Raw genomic sequence first — 13,196 nt, forward strand, 5'->3', positions numbered from 1 at the left:
TACCACCAGCCATGATCCTACTAACTAACCAACCTTCGGCTCTGATGCCAACTGTCATGGGGGTGGCTTCTCACACCACCCAACCCATGTAGTGCCATGCCCAAGTCGTGCCCTAAGGCCAGGCCAACCTTCCACAAGTCACACAAGATGAAAGAGCAAACACACACATAAGGGAGTAAAAGGGCCATGGGCTGAATTTTATTACTGATTTGTACAATTATAAAGGAGAATACAGCCATAGATGGCCCCCTAAAGGGTCTGGGCCTGGGGTTTATATAGTACCTAGTCGTAACATTTGAATTTCAAAAACACATGGGACACTTGTTAGCCAGCCTCCAACAGTCTGCCCCGATCTGCCAAGTGACTGCTCAGCACACCCACGTCCCTGGTGGCATCATGATGGGCAAGAGGAGTGTTGCCCACATTTCCGACGCCCTTGCAACCCCTTGCATGCCATATCACCCATGCCTTCTGACCAAGCTCGCCTGGGTGGTGCACGCTACCTAACACTGCAATCATGATCCTGCCAAAATTCAAATTCGAACTGGGCTGCCTGTCCAGCTCAAGCGCATCGTGAAGCCCACGGTCCAGCTGTGTGCTGCCTGCTAGTAGGGACTGACCCTACCACACCACGCACCCCAATCATTCCCACCCCCATGGTCTGGCACTTACAACGGCTTTAAGTCCTACTTGCCAACTACATGTGCAATCCCTCTCTCCATAGCTCATGGGTTACACAATCCCATGTCTAGGGCAGTTACAAAAATACCAACTCATGACTGTTACTGTCTATAAACCTACCCAGCCAGGTATAATGCCAAGCCCCCTCTTGCACATGGTTAACAGCCATGTCCCTCTTGGCCACACTCTCCATGATCGAGCCCACCAAGCCTCTCCCTAAGTTAGCCTTAGCCATCCGCACTATCTTTCCCAAGGACTACCACTAAGGGTCTTTAGCCAGAAGCCCACCTGTGCATGCACCATTCACCATTGCCACACCTCCTTGACCTCTCACTTCGTCAAAATTGAGGGCGTCTCAACTCCCTCATATAGGTTTGTAGGCCTAAAGAACTGGCCTGCCAAGAGAGAGAGCTAACTCCACCAAAGAAGCACAAGTCCCCTTAGGACTTGCGGGTCCTTTGAACCACGCTAAGGGGAACCACAGGCCTCACTTAGTCTACCCGCAAGATGCCAAGGAAAGGGGTGCAACATATATGCAGCTGGGAAACATCATCTGTTCTCAAGAAGGGCGATGGAGATCATGATGATTTCCAGGCCTAATGTCTGCCTTTAGAACTACAGTTCATCATGGATGTCCAGGATACGCAGTATACATTACAGAAAGGATTGTTTATGCCATTATTTTTGATATTTTTACTCATTCTAAAACCAGATAATTCAATCTTCATCGGATATATAATGAACATTATAACATGAAACATTTGAAAAATATATGGATAATGCAACAATCTGATTCTTAATGCATATTGTATGATAAAAAAATTGGCACATTATAAGGCATTACTTATAATTTAATTCATTGATTACATAAACTTGCAAAGCAATGTGCGATAATAATAACGACTCAACCAGCACCAACTATCCGTTTATGTTACTCATAAAACATTATTAGTTTCCACTCTCCACAACGTCAAGAGCAAAACAGGTCGGATTTACTCTTAGCAATCAACTCAAAGACAATTAGCCTAGAGAGGCAATTAACGCTCAGTTTTAGTTTTTCATAATTTATTTTTAGCCAAGTTGCCAGAAAACCAAGGAGCAAGCACAATCGTCCCTTTGTATAATTAGGAATATAATGACGCACGCAACTATTAGATATCGAGCTAGAGTCCAAATATGCATCCTCTTATCATCACCAAACAAAAAATAAAAATTGATTGAGAACAACAACAGTTATTGGTCCAATAAGCTAGAAGACAAACCCAACAAGAGAGAACAAGATATTTAGGGAAGAAGTAATCTCTTAGCCAGTGTGGTCTCTAAAGAAGACTAGCGAACAAAGGATCTGATAATTACATATAAATAGATACATATAAATAGATGGAAAGGATCTGGATGTCTCACTAAAGTCAGATTTGTTTTTCCTGCAGTTTTGTGGGATGATGCTATGGTATTCTTGTATAGTCGCGATACCTGGACATCATCTAATCAGCGATCTTTTGAGATTCCACAAAGTTAGAATCTAAGGGAACAAAATCAAAATGAATTTATTTCAGTATTAAATTTTTTACAATATTCAAAGAAGAAAAATCAAAATCGTTTGTGCTTGGCAAGCCAGCATATGCTTATATGCTCCAAAGGCCATATATTCTCACAAGTTGCCTAAACAAAGTCATCATTGATACATGGATCATGCTAAACCACTGTCAGATTTCACACAATTACAAATTGCCATGCGTACCCAATACCATTATCATATTCCTGGTCAGTGTTAATTTCAAATTTTAGAATTTGCAACTCCAGGAAATATCAGGCACCCAAATCGCATACATTAAACAACTGAACTATGGTTAAGAAGATCACAGGCCATGAAATATAATAGTAGTTTTTTCCAGATATCCATCACACATTTCTATTGAAAAGAAATTTCAGAGATGACCCACAAATCTGCTTTTTTTTTCTGTTGTATTTTTTTGGGTGGGGTGGGGTTTGGGGGGTAAGAACCGTGTGACCCAAGTATATAATTATACTTCATTTTTGTAGGTCAAACGAAAAATTCGAAATTAAAATGCATACCAATAGCCAAGAGAAAATGTTAGGTATCCTTTGTTAAAAAGTAGCTTAGTGAGAGGAATTTGAAATCGAAAAATGATAACTTACTGGTACTTAGCGAGAAGAACAGCACGATGGTACGCAACAGTCGCATTAAATTTTGGGAAATAACCACCTCTCCAAGCCCCATTCCTCTTCCATTTCCTCGCTGTTTCATCCGCAATTCTAAGAATGCAGAGGAAAGAAACCAAAAAGTTCTCATTCAGAGAATCACCTACAAAACCAATTCTCTTGTTCCTCATTAAACCCAAAAAACCAAATGGATCAATCGTTGGCAAAGCACATGAATCAGGAACCCATCTCCATGAATTGATCTTCTCCATGTTCTCTCTCTTGTTCTTCAAGCAATTCCATGCGTTTCTATGAAATGGGCATTCCTCTCCATAAAAGGGTTTCTTTTGGGGATCTTCTATCCATTTCCCATTGAAATATGGAAGGTTATCAGTTTCTTGAGAGGCTCTGCAACTTCCACGGCTGGTTCTTGGCGTAAGTGGTTCAAGCGATGGGGGTGTGTAGAAAGGAAGGACATTGGTGTAGAGATAGAGAAAAAAGCAGGTGATTAAGAGAAGTGAAAGAAAAGTGAAGTAAGGAAGGGAGTGAAGAAGTGGGCGTTTAGTGAGAGAAGGAAAGGGACCGAGATTCATGGTAGTTCATTGCATCAGAGACAGAGAAAGAGATGAAGGGAGGGAGGGAAGCACGATCTGCCTCCACGTTAGATGCACCATAGCTACTAGTAGCACTCCTCACCGAATCAATTCATCGAGTCTCAAGGGAATTCTGTCGCTTTCTTGATCCACCTAATAATCATCACCCTCGATCACCACTGGCTGGGAAAAAAGAAGTTATTGTAAGAAGTTATAGAGGTTTCTGTGTTTGATAACCTGGAATGTTAAAAAAGTTCTAAATACTATTGTTCCATAACATGCTGGAAGATTAGCAAGTGATAGTGAAAATTGCAAAATGTAGAAGATTAGCAAGTGATGGTGAAAATTGTAAAATGTAGAGCACAAGTTTCCCATAACAATCATTCGACCCTAAATTGACAACAAAGAGTAAATGAACACTCCCTAAAAAATTAAAACAAGTACTTCAATAAATCTCATGCCATGAACTATCTATTCCTTCAGTTGTCAATAGCAGCTCAAATACACCAAATTTTGACAAAAAACAACCTAGAGGAAAACAGATGATATAGTTGTGATGAACATAATCACTTATACCCATCTAGCAAGAAAGAAAAAAGACAGATCTTGGACATCCACTCATCAACAAACTGAAAAAAAAAAAAAAAACTACATTTTCGTCCAAAGGGCTACATTTTCATGATGAGAAGGCCTTCACAATAAAAAAAAAATCCAAATCAGATTGTGGCGATCTTTAATGTCCATCAATGCAGTAATTAGAAAGAATCCATTCACACAAATAAAAAATAGCATGTTTAGTGCATCTAGCAAGAGATTGAAAAGCAAGACTGCTTAGGCATCCATTCAAATATCCAAATAAAGACTTAACAATTTCATCTAAAAATCCACATTTTCGTAAGAAAACAATCTCATAGACATGCATTCATAAAAAAAATGTCTGAAAAAAGCAAGACCTCTTAGGCATCTATTCCTCATTAAGAAGGCGTTCTCATAGACAGTACTAAAAAAACCCAATTCAGATGGGCAAGGAGGAGAGTACAGTCTGCAGGGTTAGTGAATTTCCTTTGGAGCCCTAAAATGTTAATAAAAAAGAAAAACCACATTTCATTCACAAATTATTCTTGAAATTTAATATGTTGGTACTCACAAGGAAAAAAAAAACAGAAATATGAGAACAAAATGCATTATTTTTTACTAACAGTTCCCTGTCCTTACCATCCTAGAAGTTCAAGACTCATTCATAGCATTAAAACTCCGGAAAAGTTTATATAGGGTTGCAACCGGTCATCTCGACATCGAGATGTATGAATTTAAAAAAAGAAAGTTTTTGAGTCTAAAAAATAGTCTTCTTGCAACACATTATCTAGACCGTCCATAAACAAGATTTTTAAATGTTTATAGATCTCCTTGATTTTAACTATTTTTGGAGTTTAAAATTTTTTAATTAGATATTAAAATATATTTTAAGATAATCCTAAGATTTTTTTGCAACAAAATTACATGTTAATATAAAATTTGGAGGTGAACTTACTTGGATTGTTTAAGGTTGCAACCTTATAGAAACCGCAAATAACTCTCAAACTGGTACTCTATTTTCAGAACTCAACATAAAAAAAAAGCAGACAACAAAATAGATAGAGATAATAAAAAGAAAATCAGAGAATGCAATATACATTATTAATTTAATCTTTGAAACCCCCAAGATAAAGCACACTCCAAAACCAATGATTTCACTCTTTCCAATTTTCTTTCAAGCGGCACAAATAAATCATCAAATATTTCACTCAACCCCCTCATTCTTTATTTTCCCATTTTTTCACTTTTGGCTATAAAAATTGACCCCATCAAACTATTTTATTCCGTATCAATCTAAAATCTTCTTTAACCCTCATTCCCATGTTTTCATTTTCACTACGGTAATATCTCTCTCTACAACGGCAATGGTACTCTCTTCATTCATCATAGTAGAGTCTGCTCACTTCTTAGAGTAAGTTTCTCTTTCTCTCTCCTCTCTCTCGCTACCTTCAAAACCTCCGTTGCTCACACCGTCTGGTACTCTCTCTCTGCCTTCGAAACCGCCATTTTCTTATAGAAATCAGGATTCTTGTGTATCTAAATTTTGGACAATCCATTTTCAAAATCTAAAAATTTCAAGCACTTAAGAATTTACAGAGGAAGGAACTGATTTACAGCAGAGGCACCTGTTTATGGTCTTAGAGAGAAACACATTCTCAGAGGTTAGAGGGGAACACAATTTCAGATTTAAAGAGAAAAAAACCAATCTGCAGTTTTAGAGAGAGAAACATCGGTAAAAGATAGAGAGTGAAACTGGACAAATAGGAAGATAGAGGAGCGTGTATTACATGGTTTTTTTTGTTGTTGCTATTGGAAATAGAGAGAGAGATGCATTCATGGTTTTTACTGAAATTTTGATTTTTGTTGTTGTCGGTAAGAGAGGTGCAATTCATGGGTTTGTGTTAGTAGTGAGAGAACGATGAAATTTATGCATTGCCTTGTTTTTTTGTTAGAGGGAGAGTGCACTTCATGAGGTGTGTTGATGTATCGAAATGGAAAATGAAAACAAGGAAAAAAAAAAACAAAGGGAACATTTTCGCAATTTAAATTTTCAAGGAAAACGAGCGAAACTTAATAATAATATATTTCCTTTGTTCCCCTAAATGCAATTGTGTTGGCTTGTGGAGTCGCAGTACAAACACTCACTCACTCTCTATGACTTGAGAGATAAAGACTTATGCAAAGGTGCCTCAATTATGTGGCTTTCCCTTTTTCTGCTTCCTCCTTTTTGGCGCCATAACTTTAGGTAAGAAACATGCAAATTATTGAATTATTTATTTTTTGGATATTGTATTCATATATTATTTGAATTCTGTTTGAGCGAAGGACCTATATAATGCATGTATAATTTTCTAATCTAATTATGACGATTTTAGGGTTTTTTTGGCTCTTGTAAGGGTGATTCATTTCTAATAAAAAATAGGAATGGATGCCATCTTGTGGTCATATTAGGGCTTCTGTTGGATTCATATTGTGTGATGACTGATTTAGGGGCATGAATAGATATTTGGATTATTTTTGGAATATTTTAAGAAGCTTGTGTTGGATTGTCCAAAATTTAGATATACAAGAACCCTAATTTCTATAAGAAAATGGAGGTTTCGAATGCAGAGAGAGAGTACTTGACAGTGAGAGCAATGGAGGTTTCGAAGGCAAGGAGAAAGAGAGAGAGAGAGAAGAGAGAGAAAGAAAAACTTACGATGAGAAATGAGCAGACTCACTATGGTGAATAGAGAGAGAGCCCTTGCCGTTGTAGAGAGATATATATATTACCGTAGTGAAAATGAAAATAGGGGAAAGGAGGGTTAAAAAGGATTTTGGATTGAGACGGAATAAAATAGTTTGTTGGAGTCAGTTTTTATAGCCATAAGTGAAAAAATGGGAAAATAAGGGATAAGGGGGTTGGGTGCAATATTTGAGGGTTTATTTATGCCGCTTGAAAAAAAATTAGAAGGAGGGTCTACTGTAAAATAAAATGGAAAATTAGGGTTCAGTATGATATTTTCCCTTTGTTTTATCAGACAAAACATGAATAGTAAGAGGTAAGTTTCATTCTCTTAAACTAACTCTCGCTTATCAAATATGCCTTATCAAATATGCCTTCGTGCTTTTTTTTTAAATCAAACTAGACATAAAAAATGACTGGTAAGTTTCATCTTCTTTGAACTAACTTCTGGTTATCCTTTTGTGTTTGATAAAAAAAAGAAGGAAAGATATATTAAAAAAACTTCAGTTTACTGTAGCTCTTCCACTTTACTTTTGAAAAATGCTCCGTGTAAAAACACGGGGGAAAGGTTTCTATACTTCCCCTACAACATAGAAGATCTATGCTTCCCCTACCATCCAACCTTCCAATTTTGATCAAGAGAGGCACTCACCGTTTGATCTTTAATCCAACGTCTCAAAGCATTGTATTTTTAGTTTTTTTTTATACAAATTGTATGAATATGAAATTTGGTATGCGCCATATTCTCATTGGGGTTCACCTATAAAAAAATATTAAATATAATTTTTAGATAAACTATAATGACCAAAATACCCCTTGAAATTTTAGGGGTATTTTGGTCATTTTATTTTATTGAAAATATTTTTTTATTTTTTTCACCAGTGCGAGTTTAATAGAGGATTGGACATACAAATTTTGGTATTAAAATAGCTTGTATAAAAAAAATTAAAAATAAAATAGCATAGAGACATGACATTATAATTGGGGCAATCCTAGCCCTCCATTCAAAATGGATGATTGGATAAGGGGAAGTATATGAGTTTTATGTTGTAGGGGAAGCATAAAAACCTTGCCCAAAACACGAAACTTAAAAAAAGAACATTCGCGGGATGAAAGGAAGTCAGGGCCCAACCTTTGTCGCTTCTTTAACACCCTCACGCACTACAGTCCACACCTTCGCCTCCTCCACAACTGCTCCTCGTCATCAGGTATCCCTTTCTTTCTCTCTCTCTCTAAAAACAACACCTGGTTTCTGGTTGTGGAATCTTCAAACCTCCAGAGATCATACCCAGTGAAGTTTTATACCAACTTCAACAAATTTCAGAGTTTAATGTCTCAGGGTTCTATTTTAGATACATGTTGTACAAAGATTTTATGTTTTGGGATATTTTTCTTTTGATGTCCATTTCTAGGAAATTCCTTAATTTAGTGTTTTGGGATTTCTTCCATACTCCCAATATGAAGAAATACTAGTGTTTTGTCTTTTAGGGCTCTTCTCAAAACCTAATTTTAGGAATTTGCAAAAGGGCATATGTTGTGGCAACTAAGGGCTTCTAATATCTAGGATTACAAGAATAATAGATTTTTCATATAATTCTTATTATAGTAGAGTTACTAACAAAAATAAGAATACAAGGTTGGATTCTTTGAATTTGTGCTGGTTAGCAACTTAGTATTGTTAGCAAAAAATTGATGGAGCGCAAGACCGACTCGATATCAGATAAGAGATGCCGTGAGGTTGGTGATCGCAGAGCCCAAATTTTTATTGTTTTTTTGTAGATATCCCATTTTAAAATTGGTAAATTCTATGGTTTTCTTGAACCCATAGGACCACACTATTTCAATAGACCTCTAAACCATAGACCACCGCAATCCATGGTTCCATCCTATGATCCACACTTAGTAAATCTTCTAGTTTTAGTAGTTATCCATTCTACACCTAACAAATCCCTTGCTTTTAATAGTTATCCATTCTACACCTAGCAAATCCTCAGTTTTTAATAGTTATCAATTCCACACCTAGCAAATCCCCATTTTTAGTAGTTATCTATTCTACATCCTTATTACGTCTCTAAGAAAAATAAAACTGACGTCCCTTTTTTGGGAAGGAGGTAGGACGTGGGAGACTAGGGACACCTCTTAAAAAGGTGGGACGTGTAGGTTAGAAGGAAAGGAGCTGGGACGTGGGACGTGTAGGTTAGAAGGAAAGGAGTTGGGACATGGGAGGCTAGAAGTTAAAGAGAGAGCCCAGAGAAAGAAAAACTTAAATCTAAGAAATCCTAGTTCTAAGCTATCTTTATATAAAAAAAACCATTCAACCAGGCTGAGGCTTGGTCAACACTTGGAGAAAGAGAGACAAAGATGACACCCGTTCTGATATGGGCGAGCCCTCGAAGGCTCGGAAGTCCCAGGCCATCTGGCCCGATTTGGTATCGCTTCTTACTCTTTTATTACTTATTTTTTATTTTTATTACATTTTAATTAGAAATAGTTAATTTATTGCTTTTCATTCAGTGTTTAGTATTTAGGATCTATGTTGGCTTTGCCACTGATCTGAGAATATATATGCTCATTTCTGAGTAGATCTGGCCTCAAATCAGAATTTTATTTTCCCCACTCTCTATTACTTTTTTAAAATCAGTTTGTGGGTTCAGATATGAGGGATCTTCTTTTAAAGATCTCTTTGATTTACACTGTAAACACTTTTGAAAGAGAAAAGAAGAGTTCTTTGTTTATTGATGAAACTCTGTATATCTTTTTTTTTTTTTGCTACTTTCTTCCTCTCTCAGGTTTCCCATTTTATAGAGAGAAGAAAAGATATCCCTTATATTTTTTGACGGGTCTCTAAGAAAGGTCTTCTCTGATCTTAGGGATATCCATCCAACGATCATATGAACGTTGATTTATGTGAACGTTGAATGTGATAAGCATAGAATTCCTTCCACAATTGTAGGCCTTACAGCCCAGGCAAAGTCACGCTAGGCCTTATGGCCATACGTGTTAACATCTCTGACTTGGCCATGACGGCCGAGCGTAATAATCAGTCACATGCGTACTCCCACTTTTGAGTATGACCTTTAAGAAAATTTTTTGTCATGAGGTTTTTCTCACGGTTTCACAAATATGCCTCTCATAACAAATGTCCATCGTGAGGATTTTCACGCTAATACGAATTTGTCACTAATGAAAAATTGACTGATTTAGATACTTTTTAAGTCCCATTAAACTAGTGTGATTAGATAGTAGTTCAACACTTAGACCCTTAGTTAATGAATCAATTATCATATCTGATGAGGGCAAGTAACTAACAGTTACTTTACATTTCTCAACTACATCATGAATGTAATGATGTTGAACATCTATATGTCTTCCCTTGGAGCTATTTGCTCCACTTTGAATTAATTATAGCTTGATTATCACAAAACATTTGGATCGGTCCGTCAATTATTTGCAGCTTCAAGTTATCTATGAAGCGCTTTATCCAGATGTTGAAAGTACAAGTAATGCTACATACAATGTATTCTGCTTCCTGTGTGTACCTAGCTACACACGCTTGTCTCTTACTAGACCAAGAAACAACTGCCCCTCCAAAGAGGAAAATATGTCTTGAGGTGGACTTACAATCGTCCTTATCCCCAGCAACATTTACATCTGAATATCCTATAACTTCAAGTTTATCTGCTCGAAAGTATAATTTTAGATGCTTTGTTCCCTTAATGTACCTTAGAATTCTTTTTACTACTTTCCAATGAGCTATGCTTGGATTACTTTGATATCTACTAACAAGTCCTACGACATAACTCAAATCTGGTCTTGTACATCTTACTGCATATACCAACTTACTAATAGCTTGTGCATAGGTAACATTAGGTTTTTTTTGTCCTTCTACTAGACAATTCTTCCAAGACAACTTTACTCCCTGTTCAACAGGAGTAGACAATGACTTACAAATTTTCATTTCAAATCTTTTAAAAACAGAGTCAAGATATTTCTCTTGGCTCAAGCACAACATTTTTTTATTTCTATCTCTAGTTATTTTTATGCCTAAGATATAAGACGATTCTCTCATATCTTTCATCTAAAACAGAGAAGAAAGTCATGACTCAGTTTTATCAATCACTTCTAAGTCATTTTCAACTATCAGAATATCATCTATATATAATGAAAGTATTGTGAATTTACTCTCACTCTTCAAGACATAAACACAGTGGTCCAGTCTATTTACTTCATATCCCATCTGTAGGATGACATCATGAAATGTTAAGTACCATTGTCTTGAAGAATGTTTTAAACCATATAAAGACTTATTTCATTTGTATACTTTATTGTCTTGACCTTTAATTATGAAGCCCTCATATTGCTTTATGTAGATGGTTTCCTTGAATTCGTCATTCAATAATGCAGTCTTTATATCCATTTGGTAAAGTTCTAAGTCATAATATGCAACGATTGCCAAAATTATTCTAATGGATATAATGGTTGCAGCTGGGGAATAAGTGTCAACATAGTTGACTCCATTTTTTTGGGTAAAGTCCTTCGCTACTAACCTAGCTTTAAATTTATCAGTTGATCCATTAGAGTTTAATTTATTTTTAAGTACCCATTTATAACCTATAGGTTTCTTATCTGATGGCAAATCACATAGATCCCAAACTTTATTTTTCTCTATAGAATCTAATTATTCTCTAATAACATTAAGTCATTCTTGAGATTCTTGTGACTTCACAGCATCATTGAAGTCAAAAGGGTTATGGATTTTATCTAAGTCAATAAGGTTACCTGTCTCCTCACTCATATAGACATAGAAATCATCAAAGTATGATGTAGAAGCTCTAGACCTCTTTTAACCACTTAACATTGGGTGTGTGGTTGCTTCAACATCATCTTGTTGATTAGGGCTATTCATATCCACTGTAGGTTGTGGTTCTAAGTCATCTATGATATTAAGTGGATTGTCATTATCGACAATAGGTAGTTTTTTTCAATAAAATATTCTAAGAACTCTACATCTCTTCTTTTAATGAGCCCCTTATCTTTATGATAATATAGATATCCCTTTGATCATTCGGGGTATCCTATAAAATTGTAAACTAGAGTTTTGTTTTCTAAATTATTTCTATGCTGATATGGAATTAGGACATACGCAGTCGACCCCCACTTCTTTAAGTTAGATAGATCAGGTTTTCTACCTGTCCATAGTTCATAAGGGGTAGAATATATTGCCTTAGTTGGAACCCTATTAAGAATATACATGGATGTGCTTATTGCTTTTCCCAAAAAAAATTTAGGTAGATTAGTATGAGTGATCATGGATCTAGTCATTTCTAAGAGGGTTCTATTACGCCTTTTAGCTATTCCATTTTGTTGTGGCGTATACAACATAGTGGTATGTCTTTTAATACCATATTTTTAGCAATACGCATTGAAAGCTTCGGATGTATATTCACATCCCCTATCAGTTCGAAGAGTTTGACGTCCCTACCCAATTGGTTTTCTACTTCCGTTTTATATATTTTTAATTTTTCTAAAGCTTCTGATTTATGGTGAATTAGATAAACGTATCCAAATCTAGAAAAGTCATCAATAAAAGTGATGAAATATAACATCCATCTATGAGTTTTAACATTGAGGGGACCACAAATGTCTGAGTAGACCACATTCAATAATTCATTAACTCTCTCTTTTTTATTGAATAATTCATTAACTCATTAGCTCTACCCACAAGAGTCATTTTTTCCTGACAAACAGTACTGACAGGTTAGAAATTCCACATTGCTTATATTTAGAATAAGACCATCTTTTATTAACCTATTTATTTTGTCTTTTCTTATGCGGGCAAGCCTAAGATGCCAAGTATATGAATCAATAATCAATACACAATCAATATAACTAGAATAAGACAAATTTTTATTTTCAGCTTTCTCATTTACACGAAGAAGGAATAAGTTGTGGTCCTCAACTAAGTGTCCACAAGTATAAATTTGTCCACGCTTTCCGATTGATACTTTCAATGATCAGAAGCGAACTTCAAAGCCCTTTCTTATAAGCAAGGGGACATATACAATATTTCATCTCATACAAGAGACAAAATATACATCAATTCATACAAGATTGATTATCCCTACATACAGCCTACAAGTTTCTACATCTAATGCATCAAAAATAAGTATTGTTCCTTATGTAAATGCACTTCTTCCTGGCTTTTATTTCTTTAAAGTCCTCGAAGAGGCCTTTTGAACTTGCGATGTGTCGATTAGCGTCTGAGTCCACCCAAACATCATTTGATGTCGTGGTCAGCCAGCATGCACTCAGAGACCATACAAACAACTTCATGCCTCTTGCTTACATTCCTACCATTCTTTGGATTTTGCTGGTTTCTATTTTGTGGGCAGCGGTTCTTGAAGTGACCTGACTGACCACATGAGAAGCATTTTTGCGGTCCATGTTTAGTTTCTTGG

The 13,196-nt window shown here is 36.1% G+C and overlaps 1 protein-coding gene across 17 annotated transcripts in view; it reads right to left on the minus strand.

The window, feature by feature from the left end:
* The window catches only part of TBL12 (trichome birefringence-like protein (DUF828)), a 37,319-nt gene extending 32,521 nt beyond the window's left edge, over positions 1–4,798 (minus strand). For 4 of the 17 annotated variants that reach the window (XM_088851949.1, XM_088851942.1, XM_088851945.1 and 1 more), the window contains exons 1-2: positions 4,653–4,798; positions 2,842–3,620 (exon numbers count right to left, since the gene is read on the minus strand). In XM_088851949.1, the coding sequence (XP_088708075.1) occupies positions 2,842–3,437 (596 nt within the window). In that variant the 5' untranslated portion in view covers positions 3,438–3,620; positions 4,653–4,798. Of the gene's footprint in view, positions 1–2,841; positions 3,621–3,881; positions 4,001–4,089; positions 4,133–4,390; positions 4,512–4,652 lie in introns of those variants that run through there. The other 13 variants (XM_088851948.1, XM_088851940.1, XM_088851943.1 and 10 more) reach the window with 7 other exon arrangements.
* Between the last annotated feature and the right edge of the window lie 8,398 nt (positions 4,799–13,196).

This window comes from Amborella trichopoda, chromosome 11 (genome assembly GCF_054954075.1).
Source record: "Amborella trichopoda isolate Santa Cruz 75 chromosome 11, AtrichopodaSantaCruz75HAP2 v2.0, whole genome shotgun sequence".
NCBI lineage: Eukaryota > Viridiplantae > Streptophyta > Magnoliopsida > Amborellales > Amborellaceae > Amborella > Amborella trichopoda.